This window comes from Cavia porcellus, unplaced genomic scaffold (assembly GCF_034190915.1).
Source record: "Cavia porcellus strain 051 isolate PalLab524CR breed Dunkin Hartley unplaced genomic scaffold, mCavPor4.1 scaffold_13, whole genome shotgun sequence".
Taxonomy (NCBI): domain Eukaryota; kingdom Metazoa; phylum Chordata; class Mammalia; order Rodentia; family Caviidae; genus Cavia; species Cavia porcellus.
The window spans coordinates 15,690,082-15,702,385 of record NW_026947496.1 but is presented as its reverse complement, the minus strand read 5'-3'; the positions used below and the strand labels follow the sequence as shown (position 1 = coordinate 15,702,385).

Below are 12,304 nucleotides of genomic sequence, written 5' to 3'. Positions count from 1 at the left end.
GTGATAGATACATGTGTTGCCTCAGGGAGGAGTAGACATTTCTGGAAGAAGAAGTAATGGATGAGGAAACATGGATGAAGAGAATACAGGTTTTAAAAGTAGAATTAGGGCCGGGGATTTAGCTCAGCAGCATAAGCACCTGCCTGGGCAAGCACAAGGTTGTGAGTTCAATCCCTGGTACCAAAAAAAACCAAAAAAGTGGAATCAAAGTTTCAGTTATTACTGAATTACAAAAACTTACCTGAATATATTGTATTTGGCTTCTAAAAGATTGGTGATTTTTAAAATTCTGAATGACTTTTTATGAATCATAGCAGATTATATGTGCAATTTGGGATGGATGTGATCATTTTACTAAACTTTTTATAGGTATATTTGAATTGATTTTTATTTTATATTCATTGGTATGCTTTTTTGGTACTGGGAATGGAACTCTTTTGCATGATAGCAAGACATTTTAATCCACAGCACTGAAAAGCATTGTCAGATAAACCCAGTTTCCTCACGTTTCTTTGTAAGTTTCTGGTACCTGAATGCTTATAGAGGAAATATTTTAGAAGTGGTAACAATGATGCCCTTCATGTCTGATAGTTGACGGTAGATAATTTTTTTTTTTTAAATGAATGTCCAGTACTTACTAATTACCAAACTAAGCAGTTTACAATAGCTCCTCTTGCTCAGTAGTTTCTGCTTTCTGGTTAAAGCTTGTGAGGCCCAGGGAGGCCCTTGAATAATTTGGCCAATGTCATGCAGCCATGAGCAAGGATCTGCTTCGGGGGTCATGCAGTGCCCCCGCCCACCTAAACCTTCATGCTGTGCGTTGGGTGCGTAATTCCTCCCTTCCGTGTGTTACCTGGGAGGCTCTGGGTTAGCAGCATCGCTGCAGTTAATCAAGTCACTAGGCTTCCTGAGAATCTGCTGGGACATCTCAGTAGGAAATTATAGTACGACAAGAAAGCAGTAGAATATATTTGGCTTTTATTCTTCATAATCCAGCCTTGTAATCCCATACCTGAAGAACCTTTTTAGCCCATGAATCCTGTTGTGTTTTGCTTGTCTCCTATTTCGTAGAGTGACTGAAAATCCCTGCATGTAAAAACATGACCCCTGTCTGTGGTGTGGGGAGGGGATTGCTTTATTACCCTAAATACCCTTCTGGTGTGTGTATCTTTAATGGTAACCAACACTGAGGTGGGAGAGAAGTAGACAACAGAATTCAAGAAGGGCTGAGGGTTCAGTCCCAGCATCCTAAACAAGGAAGGGATACTGGGAGGGAAGGGGGAAGGGAGAGGAGAGGGTGGATATTTCTAAAGCGTGGTCACCTCCGGTATTTTGTTGGCAAATCATTTAACGTTACGCGCTCTCCTCCTGAATGAAGCTGAAGTAATGATATATAAGGTGTGAGATCAAGGAAATCGTTGACTAAATTTGCTATCAAAATTTGTGATTCTCCCCCACGCCCCTCCAAACTGTAGTGTTTCCTGTGTGCTCTATATGTTCCAGAAGGAGAGAGAACGTGGAAGGGGCCCACTTAAAGCAGCATGATTAAATTGATTAGAATGATACGGCCTCCCCCAGAAAGGAAGATGTAGGCAGAGGGGATTTCACGTCAAGGCGCAAGAAAGAGAAGAACCATAATTTGCCTAAAGGGAGCAAATAATGTCCCTAAGCCTCGGCAATGACAAAGTGAACAGTACAGTGTAGCCAGTGCTGTCCTTTGTGTGCTGGAGTCCTCGGCCCCATGTGCTAAACGCTTCCTTATGTATGATTTATTTCAGAATGAAGAGGAAGTTCTACTCTTGGGATGAATGCATGAACCTGAGAGAAGTTAAGGTAAGTCCTAGAGAGGAGAAGAGTCAAGGACCCCATTCTCCTCCCGGGGAAGCATTCCATCAGTAATTGTGCTTATGTTTTTCCTTTATCTTCCTAATTTCTTATTTCTTCTTGCTCTGGGTTAGTGGAATTAACAATAATTAAAAACAATTGTGCCTTCACATCTGAATTTCACCTTTGCGTTAAAATAGCATTTTACGCTAATATGATCAAAGGAAAAGCCACTTTTTAAATGACTATCCCATTTCCTTATATTTTATGCTGTATGACTTGAATATATTTTTGGAGACATTTGCATGGAATTTCACATAGTTAAATTAGAAAAAAAATTAGAACAGTTTTACAGGCTGAGAGATAAAAGTGGCAGGTTAAAATGTTAGTTAGCTGCTGCTGGCCGGGTTTGTGTTTATACTTAACATTCATTACGTAAAGCATTTACTACTTGTTGTAAATAGGTGTTCTAAGATGCTTCTAAATTATATAGCTGTTAAAATGTGACTCATTAATGTAAAAAATTGAAAGTTAAGGAATTATAAGGAAAGTAGTGGCAATGTTATACCTGGGTTTTTCAGTGTTAAATGCCTAGCTTTGATGATTTGGCCAACTTCTCTAAATGCTTTAAGAATTTTAACACTTTGCTATTTTGTAGTCTCTGAAGAAGCTTAACCATGTCAACGTGATTAAACTGAAAGAAGTTATCAGAGAAAATAACCATCTTTATTTTATATTTGAGTATATGAAAGAAAATCTCTATCAGCTAATGAAAGACAGGTATGTCTCAGGAAAACTATATTTTCCCCCTAATATTGCTTCTATGAGTTCCTTGCACCCTTCAATATATCATATTTGATGTATAGTTTTATCACTTTTAAGAGGTAGACTTTATTAGTTCTGTTATTTTTGTTAAATGGTAGCATCTAACACTGAAAAACCCAGGTATAACATTGCCACTACTTTCCTTATAATTCCTTAAAGGCCGACACAAATATTTTAGGTAAACATATCTACCATTTTACTTTTTAAAATAAAACAAAGGTCTGTCTATAATCCAGTAGTAGTAAAGCTGGTCTTAGGCAAAATAGAGTACATTATCATCTCTGTCCTCTGATCACCTTGTGACACATTCATGAAAGAACGGGTGAAAGAAACCCTCGCCTGAATGCTTAAATCTGCGGATCAAATCTCTAAAATTCAAAGATGCGTCATCAGTTACTGTGACCAGCGGCCTGACAGAGACGAGTGTTTTGCAGCTCTGCTTTCGTCCCTGTTCGGATCTCCTGGAGACTTTATGTGCTCCGTGTAAAACCACCTTGCCTTTGACAGCAGCCACTCCCCCCGTGCCTGCCAAGTCCCCGAAATGCCTAAACTGAATGCTGCTGTACATGTGAAATCAGTTATATACCAAGTTTTCAAAACTTGGTATAAAAAAAGAAAATTCCCCCATATACTGATTGCATGTTGAAATACTATTTGGTAAATGTTAGGCTGAAATGAAATACGTTGTTTAAAATTAACCGAGAGAGGAAGAAGAGAGGTTGATCAGCGGGAACTTAGACTGAATAAGAAGTGCTGATCGCCATCCTGTGGTGTCTGCCAACAAGGATGTGCTGTGATTTCAGAAGACTAGAGGATTCTGCATGCTTTCATCAGACTGAAATGATAACTGTCTGAAGAGAGCTGTGTTTAGGCCACTGAAACTTTACAGTCTACACTCGAATTAAAACATCCCCGGGCTACGGATGCAGCTCAGTGGTCAAACCCTTGTCTAGCACCCTCCACACCTGAATTTAGTCCTCCTAGCACTGCCCCCTAAATCACAGGGTACCCATTAAAATGTATGATTTTTATATATTTATGCCTGTTAAAATCAATTCTGAAATAATTAAGAACGTGAACGGCGCTCATTTGTGACTCACTGTATTCCATGGACTGCACCATGGTGAAGCATAAAACAGAAGCCCACATGCACCAAAACTCTTCGAGCCCACACAACACAGCTTTGCCCCGCCTCCTCCTGGTAGTGATTCCATTTTCAGCTCACCCTGCTCCTCTTGGGCCAGTTTAGGATTTAGCTGTTGGATATGAGTTTCTAAGATACATTGAAACAAAAGCTTCTGTTTTCACATCTGACACTGATGCTGTTTATCTGGGTGTGGTGGTGCTTGCCTGTATATAATCCCAATACTCGGAAGGCTGAGGCAAGAGGATCCTCCTGCGTTCAAAGCCAGCCTGGGCTACATGGTGAGTTCAAGGTCAGCTTGAATTACATAGTGAGACCCTGTCTTAGAAAAACCAAAATAATAATAATAATTAATAATAGCAGTGTATAATCCTTAACACTAAAAATCTATAAATTATAGTTTTTGTCAGTATCATGAAGCCAACAGAAGTGCCAACGTCAGTGGAGTGGGAATATCCATCTTCTTTGTGCTGGCTGGATGACAGGATTTCATGACTGTTGATTCATTTCTTCCAGAAACAAACTGTTCCCAGAGTCAGTCATCAGAAACATTATGTATCAGATATTGCAAGGGCTGGCATTTATCCATAAGCATGGTAGGTTTCTTTTAAGCCTTATGTCACTGCCTCTATAGAATAGTGTCAAGATCAAGCAAATGAATTGTTTATCAACTGTTAAATAACTTTATGTTAAAGAACTACAGGTTTGTAGTATGTGTCTACTTAAATTGGCTTTTTTAAAATCTAAAACCCGGGGCTGGGGATTTAGCTCAGCGGCATAAGCACCTGCCTTACAAGTGAGTGGTTGTGAGTTTGATCCCCGGTACCAATAAAATAAAGTCTAAAACTGTATAATACTATTTTACAGTAGAATGTCTATGACGTATAACTGTCTTCGTCTATAGCAGGATTTTTTAGCAGCTTGATCATTAGTCTGTAGCTAAGTTAGCAACCACCCATCCTACAAGGGCTTTCCTTTTTTTCTTTCTCCTAGGTTTTCTGTTTCATTTTCTTCTGGGTCATGTATTAGCCCGTATATCTAACCATGCGGTTTATATATTGAATGGGTACTATAAGCATTATAACTATTGAGGGTTTCAAAGACTTAACTACCTGAAGGACTTAGCTACCAGGAAGAACTGAGCTGTTAAAATGATTTTAAATGAGGAAGTCAGTTATAATATGTACATTTCCCTTTTTGTCCAGCGTTCTTTTCACTCAAGGGATCTTGCATTAAACTGCACGGTGGCAGACTCCTAGTAAGAATGGCTCCCGAGAGTAAGCCTGACTAGGAAGCACTTTCCACACATTAATTAGGGTGGAGATAAGTCAGCTTTTCCCTCCCTGGGACACAATACACAACACCTACACCTTGAAGAAAGAGAGAACTAATTTAGTTCACAGTTTTAGGGAATCCAAACATGGTCAGGGGGCTCCAAGGCAGGAACATCATGGCGGACAGACATGGCGGAGCAAGCTGCTTAGGCCACAGTGGCTGAGGAGAACAGGTGAAGGGTGCCAGAGAGGAAAGGGCGAGAGACCAGACATAGGGCTGAAGGCCACACATCCACAGCCTACCCGGGTACACCTAGAAGTGCGCTCCCCCAGTCTCTTGGGTGGCTGCCAATCAAGTGGGTACAATTAAATAATGGCCAACAGTCTCAGGCTACTCCTCTGGGCCTCTCAGCCTCCCCAGCTGTTACAGGATGGTGGTAACAGTGGCTCCAGCCCCCTTAAAGGTCGTACATTAATGGAGATGACCCTAATGTACTTTTCCTTGCACCCAAACCTGCCGGAGTCACAAGTAAAAATAAAGTTGACCAGGTAGTTATCTTACATACTTAGTGAACTTTCTTGCCCAGTCATTTGAAAGCAGGCTGTTCATATCTCATCACTTCTTAGGTGATAAATTGGGTTTGTGTTAAATCATGATGATTTATTATCCCTTCTGTCTTGCTAAGGCTTTTTTCACAGGGACATGAAACCAGAAAACTTGCTTTGTATGGGGCCAGACCTTGTGAAAATCGCAGATTTTGGACTTGCAAGAGAATTAAGGTCACAGCCACCGTACACTGATTATGTGTCTACCAGATGGTAAGTAGCTTTAGAGAAGGCTCCAGAGGCCTAAATTTATATTGGCATTTCCCATGATGAATTGTTACCTGTATTGTGGACGGTCCATGTTTGGTATTTAAAACACAATATAGAAGTGAATTTTATATTCCTTACAGAAAGAGAAGAGTTGGTTTATAACTATTCCTATAATGAAATAAAAGCAGGAGAAGGATTTCAGGGACCAAGGATTTAGCTGAGTGGCACGGCACCTGCCTGGCAAGCATGAGGTCCTGAGTTTGATTCCAATACCCCCCCCCCCAAAAAAAAGATTTCATTCATTCATTCATTCATTCATTCAACAAACAACACGGAACACCTACTACATGCGAAACATTATTTTAGACACTGGGAACCCAGCCATAAATGAGAGAAAATAAAACCCTCTTCCTTGTGCTGCTTAAATGACAGCCAGTACACGAATAAGCTAAAAGTATCCTGAGTCACCAACAGAAAGGCATACACGTGTTCACTGAAAGGCATGCAGTAGTCCCAGCTGCAGACCCGGCCATGGGGATGGACAGTCGGTGGCTATGCACAGCACTGTGTCTGAACCTCCCAAAGGGAATCTCTATCAAAAAGCCAAATAGAAAAAGTGTGATTCCATTTCTCCAAAGTGCAAAGATAGTGGAATCTAACGAATGCCGTGTAAAATCTGACAGTGGCTCCCCGGAGGGCGGGTCACAGCACCTGCTGTGTGGGGGCCTGGGAGAATGACCCGGATGCTGGGTCCATGAGTGTGGGCTGTGTGTGCCCGCCCCTGTGACAGTAAGTGCGTTTCCTTTTATTGTGCTCCAGTAAGAATAAGAATAGACACACACATACATTGGAGGAAAGTGTGCAGAGGACCTGGAGCTGGGAGATGGGGAGGGAGGAGGAGGTTGGCTGTTTTTTATTGCTCTGTTTGCTTACATAGATTGATGCTGGGGATCACACCCAGGGCCTCGTGCATGCTAGGCAAGAGCCCTACCAGTCTCCTGCCTGATTGTGGCGGTCACCGAGTGTGGAGAAGGGACCGGGCTGGAAACACACACTTCACCAGGGTGGTCAGTGAAAGAAACCCCAGGATTGGATGAGAGCCGAGGGGAGCGAGAGATCTGAGGACTGACCCTGGGGAGAGCGGCTGTGTGGCCGTTTGCCGGGACAGTTTCCCCCAGTGCCACTGTCAACAGTTTCTCAGAAATACTCCAGGCTGGGTCAGAGGGAGCCTCCTGCATGTCTCCTGCTTCCGCCATGGTCTGATCGGGTGATGTCAGAGACCCACGGACAGTAAACCAAGTTGTTTGGGCCATGATTTCTCAGAGCTTGTTTCCTTTCATGAGGTATCATAACAAGATATTTCAGACAGGGAGTGATCGTCAGTGTGGCTGTCACTGGAGAAGCATTGGCCAGCCACAGGATGGCACAGCAGCCGCTGGGCCATGGCCTCGGCCATAGCCTTTGAGATGTCCAGCGGTAGGACTTGGGGTGCACAAGAGGTGTGGGAAGTAACACTCAGCAGTGTAGGGCATATTGTAGTCTGACTATTCTTTCCAGTGATTATTACATTTTATAAATCTATAACTATGTCACCATTTGGTCGTACAAGGTGAATTGTGTCCTCTAATGTTAAAGCCCCGAGATCTGTGAGTGTGGCTTTCAGTGGTAGACAGGCCCTTTGCAGATGTAAAGGAGTTAAGCTGAGCCACACTGGGGTGGGGGTGGGGGCCCTTAATCCTGTAAGACCTGCGTCCTCCTTAGCAGGTCACAGAGACGTCAGGGACACAGGACGCTGTGTGAGGACACCCAGGGTGACAGCACCATGCTGGCAGAATGGAGGTCAAGGCGCCAGGTCCACAAGCCAGGCAGTGTCCAAGCCTGCTGGCAACACCAGCAGCTGGAACAGCCTGGAATAGATTTTCCCCTGGACGCTCCAGGGATGAATCAGAGCCGCACCAGCATCCTGGTCTCAGAGTCCCACCTCCTGAGCTGTTGACAGAACAAACTCCTGATGCTTTCAGCCATCCAGGTTGAGCGCTTTGTTACTACAGCTTGATGGAACACATTTGGGAAAGTTCGCTTAAGGAATTAGTTTGCAGTGAAATCTTTCATCAACAGGGAACTCCAAGACACAACAGTGCATATTTACTGGAAAAAAAAATAGGTGTTGTCTATTCCTTAAGAGAAATGCTAAAGAAAAGGAACAAGAGAGAGAGGAGAGAAATGCTGACAACTGACACAAAATGTGCTGGAATTTGTCACTCATCACCAGGGCCATGGTCGGTCATCGCTTGGTGAAGACCAGAACCCACTGGAAAAGTTAGTCGCTATCTTCTGTTCAGAGACAGCCACAGGCGACCTGCGGTGAACCTCACAGGATTCCAGGAGGTGCCCTGGGTTAGGTCAGTGAGGCTTCTTTTTAAGTCAATTTCACTTACATTTCACTTCAAGTTTTGTTAGGCAACTTACTAACGGTACTAAATGGCTGTCAGAGTACAAGCTGCTTCCCGGGGGAAAGCACCTCACAGCTGCATGATGCCGGCTTTAAAAAATCTCTTCAAATGCTGCAGAGGGAAAATCAGTTTTCTTGTTCCTAAAAATGACTTAAAGTTCATTGAATCCAGGTGAAACTTCGGGTTGTTCGTTCTGTGAGAGCTGAAACATCTGATATTACTGCAAGTGCTGCTGTGACTTCAGTTAGGTCCAACACGGAAGAGAAAATTCCTGTTTTGCAGTGATGGAGCCAACAAATTCCACGCAGACACAGTATTGTTGCCAAAGTAGGGCCCCCAGAAAGCAGAAAGAGACCTCGATCAGTCAGGATGTGCATCTGTTGTGGATTTGCACCCACACATTCTACCAGTCAAAATGCAGACGGTTTACTTGCAGAAGTAAAGTGACCAAAATGTCAATTTTTGTCACAAAGCTGGTACTAACTACAAAAAATAAGCCCAAAACTTGAGCATGGCTGTGGGTGGTCACACTTTTGCCACCTGTCATCGCCCTTAAAGAATTACCTGGTAAACCAATTTAGGGGATGTGAGTGACACTCACTTCCTTGTAAACAAGTCCTTCAAATTTTGGTTTCATTTTTTTCATTTGGAAGTCCTAATTCAGAATCTTTAATAAACAGAGGACCAAATTTCAGAGTCTTTGACGCTTCTAGCACGTGGCAGTTCTTGAAAACAAAGCTTGAATAAAGGAAGACAATGGCATTTATCCTCCCGAACAAATTGTTAGGAGCTCAAATAATACAGTAGCTTTATATCAAATAATATAGTGATTTTTTAGTGCATATTTAGCTTTGGAGGATCTCCTCTTGCAGAAAAGATTCTTTAGAAGATTTGTCTTAGCTGCTTTCCCATTGCTGGAGCAAAATACTCCATACCCACAATTTAAAGGGAGAGAGGTTTAATTCAGCTCATGGTGCTAGTCCGTGCTGGCAGTGCAGTAGGAGGGAGGGAGGAGGACAGGTGCTCGCCTCATGGCAGCCAGGACGCAGAGAGGGAAGGGAGGAGCCAGAGAAAAGAACGCGGCCCTCCAGGTCACGCTTCTGGGAACCACCTCCAGCCAGGCCCCAGCTCCTAACAGCGTTTTCAGCCGTGACCCACCCGCCTGTGAGGTTTCACTCACCACAGCCCTGTTCTGTTTACTGCTTGTTTAGGTACCGAGCTCCTGAGGTTCTGCTGAGATCGTCAGTGTACAGTTCTCCCATCGACGTGTGGGCCGTGGGAAGCATCATGGCAGAGCTGTACACGTTGAGACCGCTCTTCCCGGGGACAAGTGAGGTTGATGAAATCTTTAAAATCTGCCAAGTGTTAGGGACTCCCAAAAAAGTGAGTACTCTTGGCCCTTAAACCGTGATGACTTTTGATTATTTCCAACCTGCTGTTTTTCTTTTAATTGTATCTTTTGATGATTTGTTTTGCCTAAAAAAATGTTTACTATGTATTTGAGTTTTCATTTTCAGATAGTTTTATACTTTAATGGTTTTCTTACACTTTTTATTTTTTGGTTGGGGTGAGATAAAAACAACAAGGAGCCAGAATCCCCTGAGACCGACAGACAGCAGTGTCTGCCTGTCCTTAAAAACTTACAGGAGCCAGGTGTGGTGACGCATGCCTGTAGTCACAGCACTTGGGAGGCTGAGGCAGGAGAATCAGTTGGAGGACACTCTGAACTGCATAGTGAGACCCTACCTGAAAAAGACAAGAAAACAAAAAACAAAACAAAAAACCTTCAAGGACATTTTTAATCTATTTACTGGGTGACATTGGCTCGGTGACCCGCTGATACCCACATACACAGCTCTGCTCTAATGCTTCCCTGCTGGCTCGTGAATCCTCATGGGCTTATTAACCCCTGGGGCTCTGGGCCCTGTTTCCTTATAACTCTTTCTTGGCCAGATTTATATTCCTCTGCCATACACACTTGGTTTCCTAAACTCTGACTGCAGGACTTTTCAGCTCATGTTAGTTTTCAGTAGAGCGTACCTTATAAGCTGTACTGAAAAAGTGTTAATTAAGTATAGTTGCGTCCTGATTAAGGCCATGTGTGCCTTCTCATCCAAAATGTAGACACGAAAGCTTTAATGTAATTATTACAATCTCCCAGGTGTGTTTTTTCCTAACTCCCCATTTAATGTTCTTTTGCTATGTTGTTTATTATAAGACTGAATCATCTAGAAGGTCTGGTATTTTATTTTTACACTTACTCATACAAATTAAAATTTTCTGAGCCAGGCATGGTGGTGCACACCTGTAACCCTGGCACTCGGGAGGCTGAGGCAGGAGGATTGTTGCAAATTCGAGACCAGCCTGAGCTACCAAGTGCGCCCAAGGCCAGCCTGAACCGCATAGCGAGATCCCATCTCAAAAAGACCAAAAAGAAAAAGATTAAAAATGTCACCACCTGAATGATTTTTATATTATTGCTGTGTCTTAAAATTGATTTCTAAAAACAATCTTATTTGTGCTCTCCCCGCCTGCACTTGGAATATCGCTTAAACAGAGCGACTGGCCAGAAGGATACCAGCTTGCCTCCTCCATGAATTTCCGATTTCCCCAGTGTGTTCCCATCAACTTAAAAACTCTCATTCCCAACGCCAGCAGTGAAGCCATTCACCTGATGACCGAGATGCTGAACTGGGACCCAAAGAAACGTCCAACCGCAAGCCAGGTGCGCAAGCCCCCTGCAACAACCCCTTACAGTGCTGGGGTTTTACGATAAATAGCAGGGCGTACTCGTTACAAAGGCAGATCTTTTCGCAGCCAGGGTTTTACCAAGAAAACAAGACTTGCAGGCAATGTAATCAATCTGCTTCTAGGCACGCGAGGTCCTCTAGGCACGCGAGGTCCTGGGGAGAAATGCGGTGATAGCTGCTATGTTGTTTCCTGGTTTTCTTTTCTTTTTTGGCTTCCAGTGAGGAAATTTACTGGGCTTAGACAGAATCAAATTTTAATTCAGGATGGGACAAACTAGTTAGGAAGACACTTGGCCTGGGTAGCAGAAATCAGTCTCTCCCATCGGTTCCGCGCTGCCCTTTGGCAGGTGGAATTCTTGTTTGCTGTACACCGCTGGGGATCTTCCTGCCTAGGACAGGAGCGACACAGGTCGCCTCTGGCTCCTCTAGAGGGCAGCACTGCATGCCTGCCCCTTGTTCTTTCCTGACTGACCTATGCCACGCCTTCTTTGTACCTCAGAGGCTTACATTTGAAAAATTAACCAATGTTATTACATTCTCATCATTTAAATATAACTACTAAGCGAAAACTACCAAACTCTTATTTCGCCTTGTTTTTTAAATTTACCTTAAGAAAATATCTTCTAAGGCCATCAGAAAGAACAAATGGGAAACAATAGTCATGGCCCGTTGGAACAAGAATAAGTAATTCAGGAAGGGGGCGGGCAGGTATGAGAATGAGCTGAGGAGTCACAGAAAGGAACAGGGTGGACATAGTGGCCTAGGAAATGGCAGAGAGCTCCACCCTATGAGCTGCAGAGATTAGTGTAAGAGGAAGCTGGCCTCGAAAGGGTGGCAAATCTAATCCTGTAGTAGACTACATGATTAGCATGTGTGAGAGGCCTTGGTTTCAGTAACAAGCACCAAAAGGAAAAAAAGGAAAGAAAAATCAAGTGGGTTTAGGGTGTAAGCCTGTAATCCTGGCGCCCAGGAGACTGAGGCAGGAGGACTGCAGCAAGTTTGAAGCCAGTGTAGGCTACCCAGTGAGTTCAAGGCCAGCTTGAACTGTATAGCAAGACCCTGTCTCAAAAAAAAAAAAAAAAAATCAACAGGGGCTGGGGATTTAGCTCAGCAGCATAAGCGCCTGCCTTGCAAGCAGGCAGTCATGAGTTCAATCCCCGGTACCGATAAAAACGAAAAAGACAAAAAAAAAAAAAAAAATCAACAAATAAAACCACT

The 12,304-nt window shown here is 43.3% G+C and overlaps 1 protein-coding gene across 6 annotated transcripts in view; it reads left to right on the top strand.

The window, feature by feature from the left end:
- Mak (male germ cell associated kinase) overlaps window positions 1–12,304 on the top strand; it is a 56,963-nt gene that overhangs the window by 16,622 nt on the left and 28,037 nt on the right. For 5 of the 6 annotated variants that reach the window (XM_063259872.1, XM_013151350.3, XM_063259873.1 and 2 more), the window contains exons 3-8: window positions 1,779–1,833; window positions 2,483–2,604; window positions 4,310–4,389; window positions 5,754–5,886; window positions 9,548–9,719; window positions 10,894–11,061. In XM_063259872.1, the coding sequence (XP_063115942.1) occupies window positions 1,779–1,833; window positions 2,483–2,604; window positions 4,310–4,389; window positions 5,754–5,886; window positions 9,548–9,719; window positions 10,894–11,061 (730 nt within the window). Of the gene's footprint in view, window positions 1–1,778; window positions 1,834–2,482; window positions 2,605–4,309; window positions 4,390–5,753; window positions 5,887–9,547; window positions 9,720–10,893; window positions 11,062–12,304 lie in introns of those variants that run through there. The other variant, XM_063259875.1, reaches the window with a different exon arrangement.